This window comes from Cydia fagiglandana, chromosome Z, assembly GCF_963556715.1.
Source record: "Cydia fagiglandana chromosome Z, ilCydFagi1.1, whole genome shotgun sequence".
Classification (NCBI taxonomy): Eukaryota; Metazoa; Arthropoda; class Insecta; order Lepidoptera; family Tortricidae; genus Cydia; species Cydia fagiglandana.
The window spans coordinates 38,728,273-38,752,411 of record NC_085959.1 but is presented as its reverse complement, the minus strand read 5'-3'; the positions used below and the strand labels follow the sequence as shown (position 1 = coordinate 38,752,411).

General features: G+C 37.7%; 1 protein-coding gene across 2 annotated transcripts in view; it reads left to right on the top strand.

The window, feature by feature from the left end:
- Positions 1-3,252: 3,252 nt before the first annotated feature.
- LOC134678397 (uncharacterized) overlaps positions 3,253-24,139 on the top strand; it is a 151,388-nt gene continuing 130,501 nt past the window's right edge. The window contains exon 1 of one of the 2 annotated variants that reach the window (XM_063536961.1): positions 3,253-3,507. In XM_063536961.1, coding sequence (XP_063393031.1) covers positions 3,444-3,507 — 64 coding nt within the window. In that variant the 5' untranslated portion in view covers positions 3,253-3,443. The remainder of the gene's footprint in view (positions 3,508-24,139) is intronic. The other variant, XM_063536960.1, reaches the window with a different exon arrangement.

The window sequence follows — 24,139 nt, the reverse complement described above, 5'->3', positions numbered from 1 at the left end:
AGTCGTGCGCGGAGTCGAAGCTATCTAGTAGGTAGGTAAAGTAGATGCTCTTTGGACAGTTTAATTAGGGTCTCCCCAGATATGTCGACGCGCATTCGGCAAAAGCCGATAGGAAAAAGCTTTATGTCCACGCAATAAGAGCGAAGAAGCCGACGACTCGTCGGCCGGCTCCGGCGGATGCGAGCCGAGCCGAACGACGACTTTTTCGCTCTTATTGCGCAGACATAAAGCTTTTTTCCATCGGATTTTGCCGATTCCGCGTTGACATATTTGGGGGAACCCTTAAATATTATGGGGTACACTGAGGGGATGCAGTCCTTGCACGTGTCATGGGACGCACGCAAAGCTAGGATCTGCCTGAGTGTAAGGAATATTGAGAGTAGTTGAAATCTAAAATATAGTGGAGACCGGGTATGGTTATCTTAAGGCTCTTCTTCACGTTGGGCCAACGCCAACGCCAACGAGGGACGCATTTATGCGTTAGAGGCAAGTGATATTGCTATCTCATTCTACCGCATGGCTGCGTCCCTCGTTGGCGTTGGCGTTGGCCCAGGGAGCCTTTAGGGGTTTGGTTGTTGGTTATCACAGCAGCCATAATATACTACATAACGAACGTAAGTAGGTACATCGACTCATTCGTTACATAGAGAAGGTGGCCTCTTGCGATCTATCGACACCGGCAGATGAACTTATTAGTTATCAAACTGCACAACGGGACTTAGGTAATCGCGTATTTAAGTTTTAAGATTTACCTCCGACCAGATCCAGTCATTAGTAAATGTAAGCGGAAACGAATATCGACAGTCGATAAATCGAATATCGTTAGTGTTGTGTGTCGACAGACTGACATCCCTAGTGCGCAAAACGTTCAAACTGATAAACAAGATCAAGTGTGGGTAGTTCGAAAAACGCGCGCAGCTAGAAGATGTTGATGTCAACTTGAGCCAGTCTTCTCCGAGACCACGGGGACAACGGCGTCCTCGATACGTAGGAGGTAAATCTTAAAACTTAAATACGCGATTAAGTCCCGTTGTGCAGTTTGATAATGTTTAATAATCGTGAAAGTTTAAATCAGAACTTATTAGTTCGTTTAGTTGTCGATTATGGCTGCTTTGACAACCAAGCCCTGAGACATGCATACCCCTACTAAAATATATTATTAATTTCAGATATACAATGTTGGTCAAACGTTTTGTGCTCCGGTCGAAGGTAATTAAGTGGTAATTAATTATCTTGTTATACCCAGGTTGTGTATCTCTCCTGATTACAATGGCGTCGAATTCCGTAGGTACACAATTATCGAGAAATCGTAGTCCAGTGACATCGCAATTAATTAAGTACCTTGATTAATATTTTACTCAATATTGGTTAATTGTGCGCAATTATGTGCTCTCCTTTTTACAAGCTTTTGTTTAACTTGCCCCGTTAGTATACCGGGTGTGGCCTGTAACACGAGCAAATAATTAAAACAATCTATGTTTTTGTACTCCTCAAACGGTGACACTTTTGTACAACAACTTTTAAAAATTACGAAGTATTTAGACTCCCTATTTTTCATACAAAATATTATATCTTCAATGGACGCAATCGCCACGCCATATTATTGAGATTGACGTTGCTTGTCACGCCTTAAACATAACAAAATTCGCAATACATTACGTCTTAGAATAAAATTTAAAGTGTATTAAAAATCAAACCACAAGTTATTTTTAAAAGTCGCTGAACAAATGTTGGTCAGTATGACGAGTACAGCCTACAGTTTAATTTTTTGCTCATATTACAGGCCACACCCGGTATGTATGTTATAGGTAGGTAGAGTCAGTCCAAAACAAGTCTGCAACGATTCCGATAGCACATGCAGTGCGAGTTTTAGACCTTCTATGAAACTTTATGTCGTATTAATAACACTTGCACTGCGTGCGCTATCAATATCGTTGCAGTCTTAGTCTTCTCTTGGTCCAACTCTATTATTTAGTTGGAAGCTAAATTTGACCCCCTTCTAATTAGTGTCCATAGACTTCGCTAACCACTTACGATCATCATGTTGATTCTAATGATGAAAAAAAAATTGATAAAAACTCACATACAAACATGAACCCTGAAAACAATACACTCTTTTTTTTTTGGGCAGTCGTGTAAAAACAAAGCTTTTACCTCTCTCTAATGCCTCTTTCTAATGCCAAAATAAAGATTGCTTACCTAATACCTACATGAAACAAGTTTTTCGCCTACCTCGATTAACTACATATTTTATTTATCGTACCTAACACGAACAAAATTATAATTATTAAATTATCCTTTAAGCGGAAACTACAGAAAAACCCTATTTTTTAAGGGTTTTATTATAATAAAATAATCTTGCATGAGATTAGAGATTTCTAGAGATATTTCAGATATTGAATACAATTACATACATAGAATTAGAACGCTCCGATAGCTAAAAAACTACCGTACTATTGATTTCATATCATATTCTTAGCTTATAGCCGCCTAAAAACCTGCATTATTGTTTTATATTTATTTTGGTATCATATTCTACAAATGGTCAGTATCATATTTATTTTTATCATATCTTAGTTGAAGTTACTTTTGTCAGTTCTGATTTGTATTTAGCTGTAATTTTATGTCACTATTAAAGTTACGTACAAAAGTTTAATTGCTATGTCATTGCCAGAATAAGTAAATTAAAAGCTGTTTACAAGAATTAAAGTTATATGAGAACCAAATCATTTAAAACATTAATTGCTTACGGCTCAGTCCCTATATTCGACTCGAGAAAGTAACATGCGGTGACATTGCTATCTTTGTGAAATTGCTGATCTTACGAACGAACTGTCTGATTTTGTAAGACTTAATTTATTTATGTTATAGAAATCGAAGAGAAAGAAATCCGAGAAATCCTGAAGCCTTAATAATAGTCCTAAATTGAGAACCTTGTGCCAAAAAGATGTTCCTTAACCCATTCAGCGCTAGCCACGACACGTTGTCGTTTGGAATTTTCATTTTCGCTACATACCGGGAAACCCATGTCAGCGGATACGACGTAGCGCTACGACCGTAGGTCAGCGGTGAACCTTGACCCTCGAAATTTTACCTCAGTTTTGAATGCTGGTTGCCGCCTAACAGTGCAAATCGTATGGAGTCCGATCCAACTTCGCACGCAGGCGCCAACCCCATATTATTAAGTAACAGGTACTGCTCTGTTCTGTCTTCGCCGATCCGCACTCCACAGTCACGGGGCGACCGGCGAAAGGGACACCCGTTCCCAACCGCCGTCGCAACCCGAATTAATCCTATGAGAGAAAATTCAAAACCTGCGGCTTTATCCTAAGCGTTCGAAACCGCTGCTTCAAATTTAGAACGACACCTTTTGAATGACTTATTTTTTTTTTTAATTTCTAAGTGACTGACTTCTCGTGTTTTGTTTTTTAAGGGCTAAAGTGATGCCTCGTGGTGAAAATGTCAAACGTGTTTGGGATTGTTTTACACAGTGTTCAGGATACCATGGTAAGTCGTTGCGATAAATTGCTATGTTGAATTTTCCTTCATATTAAACTTTACCCGCTGCAAGCGATTTCCATTTTTGAAATAGCGCGGCTTTTCATGTTTTTAAATTTTAAATTTTAAACGCTCGGCGATGAGATATTTTTTTCATTCCGGTAGATAGTTTTTAGTGTTCCGTACAAAACTTTGTTTACGGAACACTTATGGGATCACTTCGGTCTTGTTTTAATACCTTTTAGGCATATCCATTTAGGAAAGGTTAAGTTTTGTTAAACTGAGTTTCGTTGGATAAATTTAAACCTTTTAAGTGCAACTGTGGATGTATTTATTTTGTTTGCAAATGCATTATGGACGCGAACGTATATTTTGATATTTTCAGAGCTTTGCAGGAGTAATTGATTATTTTTGAGTCTTCCACCATCCGTACCGGATTTTAAATTGTTTTTATTGGATCGCCGGAAAGCATTTATTAAATTGATTTCATTGCTATTTTTTATTGGCTCGCCAACGTTGAAAATCCTGAACACTCCGGTATTCGCTTATCAATTTCACTGTCGTTTTTTTGTCAGTAACATGGGCGTTTTTAAGAAATAATTGTAAGAGTGAATATAAAATTTTTAGGCTTTAAAATATTAATACCTAAACATGTAGTTTTTAGGGTTACGTATAAACGGGTCCCTATTACTAAGTCTCCACTGTCCGTCTGTCTGTATGTCATCAGCCTGTATCTCATGAACCGTGATAGCTAGATAATGAACCGAGATAGTTCTAATTTTCACAGATGATGTATTTCTATGCCTCTATAGCAACAAATACTAAAAATTACGGAACCCTCGGACTCGCCGTCTCGCACTTTTCCAGTTTTGTTTTCTAGAGAGATATTAAAACATATTTTCTCTTCAGAACATATTAGACACAAATTGAAATCAAAACTCACGTTTATAATTGAGAAAATTGTCTTCGTTAGTTTTGATCAGGTAGATAATTTAAATTTAGAGTTGCACACTTTTGGCACAAGGGGGTTTCTTTTTTTTAAATATCAGGCACTCGTACGAATAGTTACTCCTAATTCTGATTTAAATAAATTGTAGATCAAAAAAGGGCTCAGTTATAATTTTCAATAATCGTTTCTGTGCATATTTTTGACCATTTGTCATAGAAAAGAAAACTCTTAACTTGCATCGTCCGAATCTTCTGAAAATTCGCGTATGTATGGGGTATGGGACAAATGGTAGACAATTTTATGGAATACTCGTAAAAAGTAAAAAAAAAATACAAAAGTCTTTGAGAAGAGGAAAATAAGTAGGTAAGTAAAACACAAGGTATTATTTATCAGTCGTTGTATCATGTATGATCTTTTAAAGCGTCGTGAGAGTGCATAAATGGATATTACGAGTATGTCACAGAAATACTCAGCACAGGGGGCCGATTTTTGAAATTCGACCACTCGATTTCGTGTATTTCGTTAAATGATATCTCCACTACTAGGCGTTTAAATTCTACTAAATAGAATTGAAATCGAGTGGTCAATACCACTAGATTCAAAATTTCGAACGCTCGTATTTCAAAAATAAGCATTTCGCCGTTTTCCACCGATGTTCGAGTGACGTAATCGAGCGATCGAAATTCAAATATTTTTTATACTCGCTTGAAAAAGGTATGTCTAGATTAATTAGTAGGTACTTGCTTTTACTCATTATACTATAGATGCTTCTACCAGAAATCGCTACATTTAATTGTGATCGATTTTAATAAATTCAATATTTAAGCTCAATAAAATAAATCAACTGAATTATTGTATGAATAATAAGGAGATTAAGTTCTAAAATACATTTTCTATCTTTTCCCTCCCTTAACTTACTACTTTAGAAATTTAGACTATAATCCTGTACGTTATAGCACCATTACGACCTCAGATAAGGTCCGTAAGCACATTTTTATTTACTGAAATTTTATTTGGTGTTTAGTGTAAAATACATTCAGTTCTCGTGGTCGTTAAATTCGTCTTTATGGTCGAAGGCTGCATAGAATGGCTTTTATGATATAGTACCTATATAATTGCATATAGGATTGATAAATATCTACTCTTCGTTTGCACAAAACCTAGTTTATATACTTATTTATTATACAAAAGGTTAATGGTACATAAATAATCATGCAAAAGTAACTTCAATATATCTAAATATTAAAATATTTTAATCTAAAAGACCTCCGCGGGCTGTACCGGGTACAAAGGTGCCCATGATATATACCTATTGCATTTGGACTTACTTAAATTATGTAGAGTATACTCTAGTAAGACCCAAAACCGATTTAAGTATTTATGGATTTGGAACAATTTTTTATAAGAGTTCAAAATTCGAATGCTTACCGTGGAACTAGATGAATTTGTACTTGTACAAGTACACGGGGACTACCATATATATAGTCGCACCAATAAAAGTCTGCAGCGGATTTGATAGCCCACGCAGTGTAATTGTTATGTATACGTCATAATTTCATGCAAGTTACTGCGTGGGCTATCAAAATCGCTGCAGACTTTTTACGGTCTGACTATAGTGCAAAGCCTCTAAAACAATATACATATTTATTAGACCGCAGTTTGACTTCTGATCTTTGTACTTAGAGGTAATGTTAGGCTTCAGGAAACGCTGAAACTACGCATTTTTCAACAATCGGACGAATGAGTGATTCTAGTTCATGGCGTAGCACAATCCGATTGATATATAAAAGTGCGTTGCAACTTTACCATTAATATATTTTTATGTCTAAATTACCAAAATGGAGGTATTTTGAAAAAAAAAAATACTGGTACCTACTAGCTATTCCGTCTTTCAGGAAAATTCCAAAAATGTCAAAGAAATTCCTGATGTCCTGTAACCCTGAGCACAGAATAAATAATAGTACTAGGTACAGAAGACTCACTCTCTAACGAAACTTTGGCTTTCCCCAAAATTGGGGTGGAAAGGATGTACTTTTAGCTACCTGTAGCAAAGCGACGAAATCGCGGAGTGAGCTACGCCTGCCCTGAGTGCTTAATATGTTTCTAATGTGAAATCCTGTAATTTATTTAAAATATCCTCTACGCCGTAGCTCGTAGCAGATATTATCCGGATCGTAGCACACATCTGGCTATTATCTGGCGTAGCATTTGACATTAACTAGGGGCTCGATTCGGATTTTGAAATAAATATCTAAAGACATCACCAAGATACGATAACGATATGTTTAAGATCTAACCTGTCAAATTTGACATTTGCGCGATTCTGGAGATACTCTTGAACGATTTCCACAGGATATGATTTAGAGATCCAATTCACATCTAATAGATATCTTACTCTATCTAACGTAAAAGTGACATTGGTTGCCCGAATTGCGCTGCAAAAGAGAACTAGTTGATATCTAAACTATAACGTATCTAGAATGGATCTAGTACGTGTCGTTTCTTGTGAATATCTTGAAGTTCAAATACGGCAGTTAAGAAATTCTGTAATTTATTTAAATTATCCGCTACGCCGTAGCTCGTAGCAGATATTATCCGGATCGTAGCACACATCTGGCTATTATCTGGCGTAGCATTTGACATTAACTATCCGGCTGATTTGAACGTGCACTGACATGAAACTGATATTATTTAGAATGGAAACATATCAATTAGCTGTAATTAAATGTCAAAGGGACAGTTATCTATTTCTGCGAAAATTGACTTAGTACAGTTGGCACCAAATATATAGTGTAAATCAAAATGCCAAATACTTAATTGTATCCAGACGTGACAATTTTTCGCCAGTCTGATGAAATTCTCCGATCGAACAGGGCCGTGCGGACGCAAATACCAATTTGGTTCCCCGATCACATCAGCAGGTGCGGACACAAAAATGCCAATTTTCATAGTAGAATGTAAATTGGTGATTTAATTTGTGTACGTGTGGACGCTAGATGAGATTGACCAATTATTTTCCTGAACAAATCGACTGATTTCGTCAGTCCCGTCGTAATACACCTTTGATACCGACCATAGAACTAAGGACTTGTCCAGATATATCTGCTACTTTTAGCCGTCACTAGCTATTTGATGTTCAGTGATATTCTTCTAAAAGGTTATTAAGGTTATTAAGTTCATCAAGGTAGGGCACTCAGGGTCTATTAACACATATAATATTATTACATTGTTTTTGTATAAGGGGTTGTGCACAAATCACGCGAGGTATTTTTGGCTACTTTTTGACCCCTCTCTCCTCCTTGGTGATATTTGGCGAGATTTTTGGCTACCCCCCTCCCCCCACGCAACCTCACGTGTATTTTTTTGAATTTATTTCATTCGACCTAATTTTAAGATAAATAGTGTTGTACTTAGAAATTATTGTTTATTTTTCTATTTTCGTTAAATACATTCGCTATTTTGAAGTGCAGAGTGAAGATTTATGTTTAACGAAACCGAGAAAAGGTATTTACTCATGTGGTTGGGTTTTTTTTCTTAGTTTCGTTTACTGTAGAAAAACACACGTGAGGTTTCCTTATACCCCCCCTCCCCCAACGTGATCTATCGTGAGTTTTTCGTGACTCCCCTCCCCCCATCGAACCTCGCGTGATTTGTGCACGACCCCTAAGACTGTTTGTTGCCTAAATAAAAAAAAAAAATAGCGGCCAAGTGCGAGTCGGACTCGCCCATGAAGGGTTCCGTAACAGCAAGTAACATAATAAAATAGCGGTTTACGATTTATGACGTATTAAAAAAACTACTTACTAGATCTCGTTCAAGTTTTATCATTCTCTTATTTTACAAGTTACAGGGGGAGGGGGGTTACACACATTTTACCACTTTGGAAGTGTCTCTCGCGCAAAGTATTCAGTTTAGAAAAAAAAAATATTAGTAGCCTCAATATCATTTTTGAAGACCTATCCATGGATACCCCACCCCACATGTATGGGTTTGATGAAAAAAAAATTTTTGAGTTTCAGTTCTAAGTATGGGGGTGTGCAAGCATTATTCATTCTCTCAAAATTTAAATCCATTGCCTGTGTTATGGCATGGCAACACCACGATGCACTGCGCAGTCGCGCAATAGACCAAGCATTCAAATGGACCAATGAGAGCAGTTTGGTTCTCGGTTAAAAAGATGTCGGGTTATGAAAGTTTTTCTCGGTTCATAAAACTATATTTTACATAGAATTGTGTGATAAGTGAACTCGTTTGACCATAAAAAGATTTGTAACATAACTTTAAGTGTGTGTGCATAAAGATTTACGCTGGGCCCGGTCGAAACATTGAAATCTGTGTGTAAATCAACCAGTGCATATAGCCGCCGTCGCCAGACTCGTCAAAGAGGTATGTGGATTCATTTTTGGTGGTTTGTGTAATGCTAGTACAATAAAACATTTAACCTATGGTTTACAGTTAGTAATTATAACATCGAAGGCAAAAAATACGAACATAATTTTGGTCCCATCGAACCGGGTCATTGACCTTTTATTCGCGGCGCGGTTGTTGTAAATAAATACGTACTTATTTTGTGTTTTCAAAATGGCGACGCATAAAACAAATGATATTCGGTTTAATATAGAATGCGACTGGTTGCAATCATCTTTTAATATGATGAAATCTGAGATTAGTTCTAGTATTTTAGCGGCGAGATTACGAAAGTTGGAATCTCATTTCGATAGATTGACTGTGGCGTATGAGAGTTTACTTGAAAGTCTCGAGGTGGAAACCGATGGTGAAAAAATCAAAGACTATAAGGCTCGCTATAATAATGCTGAGTTGCACTATAATAATTTAGATGCAATGTCCTTGGAAAAACCGAACTCGGAGGTCGCAGCGGCCGTGCCTTCAGCACAACGCCCACGTCTTCCACAAATCCATCTTCAGCAATTTGATGGCGATATATTTACTTGGTCCGGGTTTATGAGTCTTTACACCTCGTTGGTAAAGTCCAGGACAGATATTTCAAAAACTGAAAAATTGCATTATTTGGTTTCAAACTTATGCAATGAACCGAAGTCATTAATTCAACATTTGCCAATGACAGATGCTTCGCTAGATATAGCGCTAGAAATTTTGAAGTCGCGGTATGACAATAAACGGTTGCTCGCGGATAGTCATATTTCGCGTATTTTGAATCTAATGCCTGTTAAAAAACAAAACGCATTACGGACACAAATATTGAATCCTTTGCTTGAGTCGACACGAGCCCTTAAGGCTTTGGGTTTCCCTACAGACCACTGGAGCTTCATATTACTCCATATAAGTCTTACGAAGTTATCTATTGATATTAAATCTCGGTTTGAACAAATTTATGGAGGCGTGAAGAAGATTCCTACATTCGAAAACCTAGTTGAATTCCTACAAAATGAATGTCAACTTATTGACACTGCCAATACGTCAGATATAATCGCACATAAAACGGTGAAAAGCGTAAATGTAATTGAACAACGCGTAAACCAGGATCATTCGATTCCTAGCTTGCGGTGCGCTTTTTGTTCTGTGTCGGGGCACGTTATAACAGATTGTTATAAGTTTAAAAATAGTACGCCCACTGATCGCAAAAATTGGGTACGAAATAATAACCGCTGTTTTCGTTGTTTTGGAAACCATTCAGCGGCAACTTGTAACCAATACATTCCTTGTGCACGATGCGGGAATATTGGACATAATTATTTAATTTGTGTGATGGAAATGAGCACACGTGACCCTGTTGAACAATATAATCGGCGTGTACGAAATGAGCGAACTACGAATGCGGCTGTACTAAGTTCTAATGCCACCGCCACGGCGGCCGACTGTACGCGTGCTTGTACTTGTATGTCCGCGCGCTCTGATGCGCCAGCGCCATCTATTGACAACGCGGAATAGCAATTAATTACGAGTAATGTTTCTTCGACGCCCGCTTTGGTTGAAAATGTGATTTTACCAACTGTTATCGTTAGTGTATTATCAAAAAATGCAGAATTTATTAAGACTCGGGCTCTTTTAGATTTAGGTTCTCAAACTACAGTAGTGCGGAGCGATTTTGTTGAAACTTTAGGGCTAAAGAAACATTACTCTGTTACCTCGTTATCGGGTGTCGGTGACAAAGCTAGTAATAGTAAGCATATAGTGACTCTTACTTTTCGGTCGGAACGTAAGGAAAACGTTATTTTATCGGTAAATGCGGTGGTTTTACGGTCGCCAACGGCGTACATTGCTACTCGGCTCGGTTTATCTAATGAATACTTTTCGGATTTCGGTTATGAACACATGTCTAGGGTCGACATTATATTCGGTTGCGACATACTCGGTGAAATAATTGAAGGAAATAAAATCATTATTCGGAAGGGTGGTCCATATGCTATTGATACAATATTTGATTTGGCGGTTTTCGGTCCATTGCGTGGGATTAATCGGGAGATACCACGTAGTGTGGAATATTTTTCGGGTGTTTCTTTGATTGACACGGTCGAGCGGTTTTGGAAAACGGAAGAGCCTCCTAAGGTCTCTATAAAAGATCCTATGGATGTGAATTGTGAGAATTTGTTTGAAACTACAGTCACTCGAGGGACTGATGGTAAATATGTTGTTCGTTTACCGTTAATACCTAATCATGCGGAGTTAGGTGACTCAAAACCAAATGCGATTAGTCGGTTTATAGCTTTAGAAAAGCGTATGAAATCGCAGCCGGTTTTCAAAGAAAAGTATAAACAATTTATGGAGGAATATCTAGAACTTGGTCATATGAAACTTTCACACTTTGATGTGGACTCTGGGCAGGAATATTTCATTTTGCCACATCATGGCATTTTTAAGAAATCAGGGGACACTGAAAAGATTCGTGTTGTTTTTGATGGAAGTGCGAAAACAACAACTGGTGTTAGTTTAAATGATTGTTTACATTCAGGGGAAAAATTGCAAAATGACATAACTACAATCATTTTAAATTTTCGGTTGCCCTTAATTGTTTTTACTACTGATGTAAAAATGATGTTTCGAATGACATGGATTCATCCTGAAGATCGAAGATACCAGCTAATTCTTTGGAGACGGAACGAAACGGAGCCTGTCCAATTTTTTGAACTGACTACTAATACCTACGGGCTAAAGTCAAGTCCTTTCGTATCGATTAGATGTCTTCACCAGCTGGCTGCAGACGAAAAGGAGCGGTTTCCGAATGCTGCCAGGCTTCTATTAGCCAATGCATATGTAGACGATATAAACGGAGGGGCGGACTCCATTCAGGAAGCTGAAATGCTTATGAATGAGCTAATCGCGATCATGCGAACTGCTGGCTATGAATTGCGAAAATGGGCATCTAACGAACCTCGCTTATTAGCTGGATTTCCCACGGATCATTGTGAAGTTCCTCGTTGTTTTGACAATGACGACAGTACTGGATTTATTAAGGTCTTAGGTATTCAATGGAATCCATCTACGGACACGTTTACCTATAGAGTTAATCTACCTGACGAGCAAGCTACGCCTACTAGGCGCAGTATTCTTTCGTCGTTGGCAAAATTATTTGACCCACTCGGATGGATTAGTCCGGTAGTCTTCAGGGTGAAATTATTATTACAGGAGCTAGTGAGTGACGGAGCTAAACGAGTAGACTGGGATTCACCGGCACCTAGCCACATAGTCGACAAGTGGAATAACATTCTCTCAGACTTACTCAATCTAAAGAAACTGGTTATTCCTAGGTGTTTGAAGTTAAAAAGCGAAGTGTCATACTCTTTGCACGGTTTTTGTGATGGATCGTCTGTCGGTTATGCAGCTGCAGTATACTTGCGAACAGAATGTTCTGATGGAGAAGTCACTGTTCGCCTGGTTATTGCAAAAACAAGAATTTCTCCACTTAAAACAAAATTGACGATACCACAGGCGGAATTAAGTGCCGCAAGTTTGCTGGCTAAATTACTGTCTCACGTATATTTAGCACTATGTGAGCTGTCACTTACAATCACGGAAATTATCGGTTGGTGTGATAGCACGATAACTTTAGCTTGGCTGAATATTTCACCCCATAAATTGGATGTATTTCAAGGTAATAGAGTTTCCCAGATAAATGAACTCAATTTACCAGTTTCTTGGTTTTACATCAATAGTGATTTAAATTGTGCAGATGTTGCATCTCGTGGTTGTACAGCCGCCCAATTGCTTGAACATCCTTTGTGGTGGAGTCCAAAATGGTTACATCGGTCTCGAGAATATTGGCCTAACCAAACCAAGCCAGATTTACCTGAGAACTTGCCAGGATTACGTTCGAAATGTTTGTCTAATAGTCTCGCTTTAGATGACTTTGATTTAATCGATCGGTATAGCTCGTTTGAAAAATTAGTCAACGTGACAGCGCTTTTGTTTCGATTTATGAATAACTGTCGTGGTAGTAAAAATGTTAACAAAAATGTGTCTGTATCGGAACGTCGTTTCGCACTGTCTCGTTTGTTCCAGATGATTCAAAAGAAACATTTCTGTAGTCACATTGAAGATTTATCTGCTGGGAAACCTATTCGAGACTCGTTACGGAAACTTAACTTATTTGTCGACGGACAAGGTTTAATTCGAGTTGGAGGACGTCTTTGTCATTCAGAACTTCCTTATTCGGCCCGACATCCCATTTTACTTCCCGGAAAAGACAAACTCACATTTCTTTTAGTGGAACATTATCATAAGGTGTATTGTCACGTAGGTGCTGACACTTTAGCTTCAATTCTAAGTCGGAATTATTGGATATTATCAATGCGATTTGTAACTAAAAATGTGACATTTAAATGCATTCCATGCTTTAAAACTGCGCCTCGACACCAACAGCCATTTATGGCAGACTTACCTGCAGATCGGGTTCGATGCTGTCGAGTATTCGAAGGAGTAGGGACGGATTTTGCAGGCCCAATTCTCATGAAGAGCAGTAGTTTAAGAAATGCTCGCATTCAAAAGTGTTATTTGTGCATCTTCGTTTGTTTGTCAACAAAGGCGGTACATTTGGAAATAGTTTCTCAACTTTCAGTCGAAGCATTTGTCGCTGCTTTTACTAGATTTGTTTCTCGAAGGGGGTTACCTTCCTTGATTCGCTCTGATTGTGGTACAAATTACGTCGGGACTAACAAACATTTGAAAGATTTATTCATTTACTTAAAGAATCATCACGGCGAGTTAGAACGTGAATTAATCAAAAACCAAATTACATGGCTGTTCAACCCTCCCAGTAGCCCAAATATGGGTGGATTGTTTGAAGCTGCTGTTAAATCCGCTAAAACACACATGTATCGTGTACTCGGTGATCAACGGCTTACGTTCGAGCAATTAACGACATTTTTTACTAAGGTCGAAGCGGTGATGAATTCAAGGCCTTTGTGTCCTCTCAGTTCGGATCCGACAGACTTGGAAGTTTTAACTCCTGGTCATTTCATCATCGGTCAACCACTGGTAGCTCTACCGGAATATCCATTTGAATTAACGAATATAGGCCGTTTGTCGCAATTTCAACAAATTCAAAAACTGACACAACATTTTTGGTCTCGTTTTCGCAATGAATATCTTCATACTCTACAACAGCGTCCTAAATGGACTTTACGTACGAAATCTCCGGAAATTAATGATTTAGTTTTAATAAAGGAAGAAAACTATCCACCTTTACAGTGGAAACGTGGCCGCATTATTAGATTATTGCCAGGAAAAGACGGAATCAATCGTGTAGCTGAATTAAGGGTTCAAAACGGTTCTTTACTCCGGCCTGTTTCAAAACTCTGTGTATTGCCTTTGATGGATAGTTGCTAACCAAGACCTAGCTTGGTTCGGGGGGGAGAATATGTGCAAGCATTATTCATTCTCTCAAAATTTAAATCCATTGCCTGTGTTATGGCATGGCAACACCACGATGCACTGCGCAGTCGCGCAATAGACCAAGCATTCAAATGGACCAATGAGAGCAGTTTGGTTCTCGGTTAAAAAGATGTCGGGTTATGAAAGTTTTTCTCGGTTCATAAAACTATATTTTACATAGAATTGTGTGATAAGTGAACTCGTTTGACCATAAAAAGATTTGTAACATAACTTTAAGTGTGTGTGCATAAAGATTTACGCTGGGCCCGGTCGAAACATTGAAATCTGTGTGTAAATCAACCAGTGCATATAGCCGCCGTCGCCAGACTCGTCAAAGAGGTATGTGGATTCATTTTTGGTGGTTTGTGTAATGCTAGTACAATAAAACATTTAACCTATGGTTTACAGTTAGTAATTATAACATCGAAGGCAAAAAATACGAACATAATTTTGGTCCCATCGAACCGGGTTGACATTACATTACGGACAGACATTGACCTTTTATTCGCGGCGCGGTTGTTGTAAATAAATACGTACTTATTTTGTGTTTTCAAAATGGCGACGCATAAAACAAATGATATTCGGTTTAATATAGAATGCGACTGGTTGCAATCATCTTTTAATATGATGAAATCTGAGATTAGTTCTAGTATTTTAGCGGCGAGATTACGAAAGTTGGAATCTCATTTCGATAGATTGACTGTGGCGTATGAGAGTTTACTTGAAAGTCTCGAGGTGGAAACCGATGGTGAAAAAATCAAAGACTATAAGGCTCGCTATAATAATGCTGAGTTGCACTATAATAATTTAGATGCAATGTCCTTGGAAAAACCGAACTCGGAGGTCGCAGCGGCCGTGCCTTCAGCACAACGCCCACGTCTTCCACAAATCCATCTTCAGCAATTTGATGGCGATATATTTACTTGGTCCGGGTTTATGAGTCTTTACACCTCGTTGGTAAAGTCCAGGACAGATATTTCAAAAACTGAAAAATTGCATTATTTGGTTTCAAACTTATGCAATGAACCGAAGTCATTAATTCAACATTTGCCAATGACAGATGCTTCGCTAGATATAGCGCTAGAAATTTTGAAGTCGCGGTATGACAATAAACGGTTGCTCGCGGATAGTCATATTTCGCGTATTTTGAATCTAATGCCTGTTAAAAAACAAAACGCATTACGGACACAAATATTGAATCCTTTGCTTGAGTCGACACGAGCCCTTAAGGCTTTGGGTTTCCCTACAGACCACTGGAGCTTCATATTACTCCATATAAGTCTTACGAAGTTATCTATTTAAATTAAATTTTGGTGGTTTGTGTAATGCTAGTACAATAAAACATTTAACCTATGGTTTACAGTTAGTAATTATAACATCGAAGGCAAAAAATACGAACAGGGGGCCCCCCAAAATTTATCGTTTTTTTCTATTTTGGTGTAAAAATCTTAATGCGGTTCACAGAATACATCTACTTGCCAAGTTTCAACAGTATAGGTCTTATAGTTTCGGAAAAAAGCGGCTGTGACGTACACGGACAGACATGACGAATCCATAATAAGGGTTCCGTTTTTTGCCATTGGCTACGGAACCCTAAAAAGGGACATTGAGCCCTTGAGGATACGATGCATTTCCAACGTTCAGTAAAAAAATATTTATAGAACGGCCCTGTTCAGGACAGGACTAATATTAGCGTAGGTATTATCGAAGCAACCTTAACAAAATAATGGTCCTTGACGTGATATTATTAGGTAAGTACTTTATTTTATACGGGAATTTAAATTTCATATAAAATTTGCACGATGCATTATTTGAAAACTAAGTATTTTTTATGTTACATTTTATGTTTATATATTTAATTTATTGTAAACAAGACGGGCACTGTGACTAGGTGCGAAATGGTACAGAAATTAAATCGCTCAACCGTACATACAATATGTATTTATAACCATGTATATGTACTCCCGACCAGACGTAGTCAACCCTGTCCTTTTTAATTATAATACATTTTTCCTCCGGCCGTCCGGGCCTACGGGGAATCCATACCACTTTGAAGTTGCAAACCAACCAAATAACATTACTTTGCTATATTATTTGCTTCGTGTAATTATTCATTCTTTCTACAGATGTAGTGCATAATTATTTTCCATAGTATATTCATGGGAACGTAGGAGCGTGTGCTATTTAATTTTAGTCAAAAAATACAAAAAGTACTGAGGTTGACTGAAGTAGCATGACAATGCGAACGTTTTCGAAAATACGATGGAAAACAATTATGCACTAGATCCTGTAGTGTTGGTAGGAACTCGAGTCTTTTGAGTATATGTACCTATATGTAATGTAATGTACCTATATACATAGGTACATTTGAAGAACTATGTGGACTGCCCTAAAAAACCTTTCGAATCTTAAGACTCGAGTATTCGATACAAATACAAATACAAGATGAAGTTATTTGTAGTGTTGAGTCGTTTAAACACTAGGAGTCGAGCATCCGAATAAAGACTCCGTCAACAATTTTATAGGTTATATCAAAATAAATACCAGTAAAAAAATAAGAGTTATTGTATTTGTACCTAAACCATGAAGATGATTGATTTGTGATGATTTTAAAAGAGTGAGCATCTTCTGGAAACGACTCAAGCATCTACATTAGACTCGAGTTGAACTACAAGCTCAAAAGACTTAATTAAGCCAAATCTAAATTTCAAGTATTGATAAAAAAAATTAAAGCCTTTAAGCAAGATTTGGCACCCCGTCGAAATAGAAATTTTGCATAACTTCCCGTTGAAATCTTACAAGTTTTTACCCCTCCCTAGGGCGATCCCTTAAGGATTGATTTAAGAAACTATCTTATTACATAGATCAAGCAATTTAAGAGACAATCTCCGCAATCATGTTTTCTGATATACTTTTATATTGCTGCTTTTATTCTCTTAGGGCCGCCTGCACCATTCACTAACCCGGGGTTAACCTGTTAAACCTGGAGTTAGCATGGATACCAGTACAATTTGACATTGGGTTAACGGTTAACCTCGGGATAGTGGGATGGTGCAAGTGGCAGTGTTGCCGACTTGGCATAAATGATGCCAGATCCGACATATTTTCACTGGCTTTGGCACCGAAATTTTCCATTTAGCATCTAGCATAATTTAGTCTAAGCCAAGTTTGCACCAACTTGGCAGCAACAATATGCGCCATCGCCTTATGTGGTTCATATTTTCTTATGAATTTTGACTATTGTGGACGGATGGACGTTGGTCAAGCAGATCTTCGTAGAAAAAGGCTAGAAATTTAAAAAAATGTATGTTTTTAAGTGTCTAATTTCAAGTGACATTTTAGCATTTTTTAGCGTGTTTCAAAAAACTTTGGCATAACTATGGCATAATCTAGACATTAGTCTAGCATTTTTTCAAAATCCGAGTTGGCAACACTGGCAAGTGGCGCTTACGCGTCAGCATTTTAACTTAAGTGTTTAGATAATAAAAGTGATATTATAAATGGAGTAAATACGAAAGACAAGTTCAAACGATCGTTGACAGCCACTTTTATCATTATCTAATAAAATGCGCTACGGTCGTATATTATTAAATAACTGGAACACCCTTTCAGCCTTTACTCACATATCGTCTATGTCCTTACAAACTTTTCCATGCCGTCAACCGCGGCGCCACTTTCTACGCCACAGGCGAAAATTCCTTATAAAATATTTTAGTTTCTAAATTGACCACCGGGATAAATAAACTTGGAGTTTTCGAATTCCGAGCGCGCCCGACGATACCCGAAGGTTTCCGAAGGCTTACAGGATTTCCGAACATCTTATTCTTCACATAGCTTACAGAGTTTAGGCAAGCATTCGTTTCGCAGAACCAATTTACGCCTGACCCCTTGAAACGTAATAACTGCAAACGAAAATACACTGGTGGTACCAAAGAGGCGGATGCTTTTAAAGCGTCAGGAATTAGTCCAGGACCAACGAAAATGTACTTACATTGTACGAATAAAACGTTGCGTCTATTTATTTCAACAAGGTCCTGAGTAGCTTTTTTGTTAATGTAAAAGCGAACTTGTTGCGTACGCAGTAAGGTTCGTTTATGTAGGACACCCTAGAAAAGATATGAGGTTGGTGAATTAAGTATTTGATTTGATTTATAGCTTAGCAAATTTATTTGAACGAAGAGTTTCTTGTTACTCTGGTACTCTGAGCGGCCGAAATGTAATATTTGTTGCGTCGAGATCTATCTTGGCATATTTGTATCTTTCTCTATGTACAGTCGCCATCATAATGTTGGGGCGACCGAGACGTTTAACAACATCGGAATATGTACACCCAGCTGCAAAAGTGACTCTTAAGCCATTTTGTGTATTATATGATACTCACACTCGATAAATAAAAATAAAATAAACAAATAAATATTATATTATGTACAAACATTTTACACAGATCGGCCTAGTCCCACAGTAAGCTCAATAAGGCGTGTGTTGTAGGTTCCTACTAGATGACGATATATATAATATACATATATATAGAAATACTTCTATACATAGAAAACATCCATAACTCAGGAACAAATATTTGTGATGAACACACAAATAAACCTCAATTCTTAAGATGGGAAAAATTATGCATGATACCTTCACTTTTGGGTTAAAATATGTGACGTTCCACGACAAAAGGTACCTTATAGCGGCTGGAGCTTACGTCGCATAGCGCCGCAATAATATTGGAGCGGCGTTAATAATAGCGTAAGCGCCAATCGCCATAAGGGACCTTTACCTGTGGGACGTCACATATGTTTTTATTAACATCTGCTCGCCAGGCGAATGTTATGTACGTATATTTTCAAATCTACATACTTATAAAATGTATAGTATATACCCTACATTTTCTCTTTGGGACCCCACAACCCACCCTAGCGTCTTTTGAGCGTCGGTGTCTAGACAATAATAAAAATGTTTTTGAAAAATAAGTGCCAGCATTTATGTAACAATGACGCAATTTCTAATTTATTAATGGTATTACCGTAAACTTAGATACCCACACACAACTTTATAATTTACGCTCCTAATGTTTTTCTGAAGTTTTTCTACGTGGGCCGGGACACTTCGTTACTACGTAAATTAAGCTTTAATAAAACTATAGTGTCTAATTATATTTTTTTAGGAGGAAACAGGAGTATTTATAATCTAAATCTCTACCAATACTTACGTAAAAAATATTACCTTTCTGATAATAAAAACGTTCTAATCTGACTAGCGCTACCTAATTAAGAACATAATCCTCTTCAAAATCTTAGCAGTCAACAAAAAAAAATGTTCTAGGAATTGTATTTTTACCCGCCCTTGCAAGATTAGCCCTCACAAAAAGCGACATCTAGGATGGCTCAAGGGCAACAAGGGACACGCTCAAGGGTGTAGGGCCTGAGGGAAGGGACGTCACTGGATTTTAAACATATAACCAACTCGCCACCTATGTTTCTACATCTACCCGCGAGAACGCAGTTCTTGCGAACATTCTTCCGCCCTAGCCAAGGTGACAATCGCTATCGCTTCGTCATCGAATCGAATCTTTGTGTCTCGCTATCACTCTAGAGCAGTTGTCGGCAACCTTTTAGCAGCTAAGGGCCACATAGCAATTAACGAAGTGGACGCGGGCCGCAAGTGAGAGGTTCGCGGGCCGCTGGTTGCCGACCGCTGCTCTAGAGCAGTCGGCAACCTTTTAGCAGCCAAGGGCCCCATATAGCGGAAGCAGTTATAAAGTTGACCCAAAAATTTTTTATTAAGCTATGAGCTTCATCACATATGTTCCTTGAGTAATTCTAAGCATTTCAAGCCTGGGAGCCAATAAGAAATGTGTGTCTACTCGGATTTGTAATGGATTCAAACTTTCAACCCCTTTTTAACCCTGTTAGGGGATGAATTTTACAAAACGCTGAAATTACTTTTCCTGTCTTTTAATAATATCCCCAAATACAAAGATTCAAGTCCCGCGTTCGAAAATTTTTTTGATATCCATACAAACTTACAACTCCTTTTTCACCACCTTAGGGGATGAATTTTCAAAAACGCTGAAATTAGTTTTCTTGTATTTTAATAATATATCGTTTTACGAAGTTTCAAATTCCTAGCTTAAAATAAAACTTGAACCCCATACAAACTTTCATCCCCTTTTTAACCCCCTTAGGGGTTGAATTTCTCAAAATCGCTTCTTATCTCTTGTACACTTTATAAATGTAATCTAGTGTGCAAATTTCAACTTTCTATCTTTTGTAGTTTCGGCTCCGCGTAGCAAAAATCTCCAACCAAATTTTTCACCTTTTTACGTTTTTCTTGTAAAATTACTATGAAATTGAAAAAACAAATATCAGCAATGAATTCTACGTCTTTGGTTTATACGAAAATGATACCAAACTTGCCCTAGTACCCACCAGGATCAGAGTAGATTTTTTTTAAAGATGACGGATGGCGGCCGTCTTTGTACCCCACCCTCCCCCCCACTTCAGGCTAGAAATGCTTAGAATTACTCAAATATCAGATGTGATGAAGCTCATAGCTTAATAAAAAATTTTTGGGTCATGTATGGCAGCGTTACATAACTGACTCCAGTACATAGTAGTTAACGAAGATGACGCGGGCCGCACTTTGGTAATATTTGTGACTTTAGCAGACATTGTCGTTCGTTAGCATTACATACAAAATAGCTAGGAAGGCTCACGGGCCGCAAGCGAGAGGTGGCGGGCCGCATGGGGCCCGCAGGCCGGCTGGTCGCCGACCGCTGCTCTAGATTGATAGTGACAGTTACGGAGCATTAGCGAATGGCACGTGGTCTACGGGGCCTGGACGTCTGGACGGCCGGCTAAGGCAAGCCAGAGGCAGAGAACCCACCCGCACCTTCAGCCTGAAGGTGCGGGTGGGTTCTCTGCCTCTGCCTGCCTGAAGGCTTCAGGTGACACAATTCCCCAGTAACACTCTGGTACATTGGGGTCACTCCTCAACAGTTCGTTATAGTTATTATTAACATCAATAGGGCATTCTCCTATTAGTCAAATCAGTTTATTTTTTAGAACTGTCGAAACGATTTGCTAATATGGAATTCATATGAAACATTACACAACGTCACGGTCAGCTCAACTACTTTTTATATTTCTAATATTTCTATCCGTTTTTTCAATAGAACTTGTGTTTAAAAATAACTGCTATCTAAGTTTTTCTAAGAATTATCTGGTACTTTATTCCAATGCATGGTGTGAAATAATATGTGACGTCCCACGAGTAAAGGTACCTTATGGCGGTTGACGCTTACGCTATTATTAACGTCGCTCCAATATTATTGCGGCGCTATGCGACGTAAGTGCCAGCCGCCATAAGGTACCTTTTGCCGTGGAACGTCACATATATTTTAAATATAGGGGCATTTCACGCCAAGCGGGCAGCGAAAAAAGTGTCAGGTCATAGAATTTGCTGAAATTTGGAATAATTATACTACTCGATATTCTAAAAATACGCATTCTTTTATTTTTTTTTATTTGGCACCGTTTCCGGTTTGGAAGCATTTAAAAAATGGACGAAAATTGAGGAGAGCATTTTACAAAAGCTGATGCAGCTATTATTTAATAAACTGAAAAATAAGTTTAATATTGGTTTGTATACAATTTTAATTGCTTTATCTTGCAGTTATAACAATTTTGATATTTTTTAATTTTTTCATACAAAAAACCGGAAATGAAAATTTCAAGTCAAATTTATATAAAGTTCGGTATTTTTGAAAATTTTTATTTTTGCCTCAAAATGTAGCTTATAGTCCATCAAAAATACATGGAAAGTTTGAGAGTGGGATCTGCATTAGTTTCGGAGATACATGAACTAAAGTGCAAACGTGCCGGTCTGAGCGTCGTACTGGCGATTCCTTAGTTACCCAGTCAAATAAAGGTTTTGACCCTGGAATGACAAATAATAAGCTGGAAACTCGTATAACTACACCTTCGTTTCGGCGGTCTTTAAATTACGATAAAAGTCATAGAAAACCTCGTATTCGCGCCGGAGTTTATTCAAGGTCAAAGGTCACAAAAATTGCTGTATCACAAATATCAAGGTTTCTATACCTCCAACGATGTTTACATATAAATGAAGATTGTAGAGCATACAATTTGAGACAAATCATGTTCAGGGCATTTTTCTCGATCCTCAACCGTTTTGTAGGAATTGTCGGATAATTCGGATATAGCCGGCGCAAAACGCGTAGCGGTCAGCCATACGCTCCGTAATGCAAGTTCACCGTGAATTCCGGTTAATAATAACTTCTATGAAGTATTTATTTCATAAGATGCTATTTACGGATCATACGCTGATTTTAGAACAAAAATTGTCTCTTCTGTGGACAATAGTTAACAGCTTGTGTGCATTTATGCAATCATTTTATGAAATAAGCTAATATGTAAAAGAAGTAAGAAGAAGTAGTACCCCTTCATTAGGATTAATAAGAAAATTAGGGTTTGTTACCTCTAGTGTCCGCAGAAAAGAGGTAAAGTTGAAGTACAAATAATACAAGTAAACATTTCCACAATATTTTATTTAACTGGCGATGGAAATATGTATCTTTTCGATCTGTCTTCAACATTTGCAAACGTTGACTATTTGTTGGTTTTACATTGAGTTAAAATTTGGCATATTTATGAAAAACCAATGACAATGCAATATTTTTAATGACATTACTACATAGGTTAAAACAAAGTCGCTTCCCGTTGTTTGTCCCTGTGTATTTTAAATAGACAGAGTGATTCAAGAGGACGGTTTATGTATAATTTTATTAACCCGTGCGAAGCTGGTCGTTTTTAATGTATAAATAAGAATATATAATGACATCAGCCCTTCATCATGGCCATAAAACATATTCGCAGAATTGAGGAGATAACTGAAAAAAAAGTACAGTCCGCGATAAAAGCTTCATCAAAATCAAATCAAATCACACAAGCTGTTAACTATTGTCCACAGAAGAGACAATTTTTGTTCTAAAATCAGCGTATGATCCGTAAATAGCATCTTATGAAATAAATAACTTCATAGAAGTTATTATTAACCGGAATTCACGGTGAACTTGCATTACGGAGCGTATGGCTGACCGCTACGCGTTTTGCGCCGGCTATATCCGAATTATCCGACAATTCCTACAAAACGGTTGAGGATCGAGAAAAATGCCCTGAACATGATTTGTCTCAAATTGTATGCTCTACAATCTTCATTTATATGTAAACATCGTTGGAGGTATAGAAACCTTGATATTTGTGATAAAGCAATTTTTGTGACCTTTGACCTTGAATAAACTCCGGCGCGAATACGAGGTTTTCTATGACTTTTATCGTAATTTAAAGACCGCCGAAACGAAGGTGTAGTTATACAAGTTTCCAGCTTATTATTTGTCATTCCAGGGTCAAAACCTTTATTTGACTGGGTAACTAAGGAATCGCCAGTACGACGCTCAGACCGGCACGTTTGCACTTTAGTTCATGTATCTCCGAAACTAATGCAGATCCCACTCTCAAACTTTTCATGTATTTTTGATGGACTATAAGCTACATTTTGAGGCAAAAATAAAAATTTTCAAAAATACCGAACTTTATATAAATTTGACTTGAAATTTTCATTTCCGGTTTTTTGTATGAAAAAATTAAAAAATATCAAAATTGTTATAACTGCAAGATAAAGCAATTAAAATTGTATACAAACCAATATTAAACTTATTTTTCAGTTTATTAAATAATAGCTGCATCAGCTTTTGTAAAATGCTCTCCTCAATTTTCGTCCATTTTTTAAATGCTTCCAAACCGGAAACGGTGCCAAATAAAA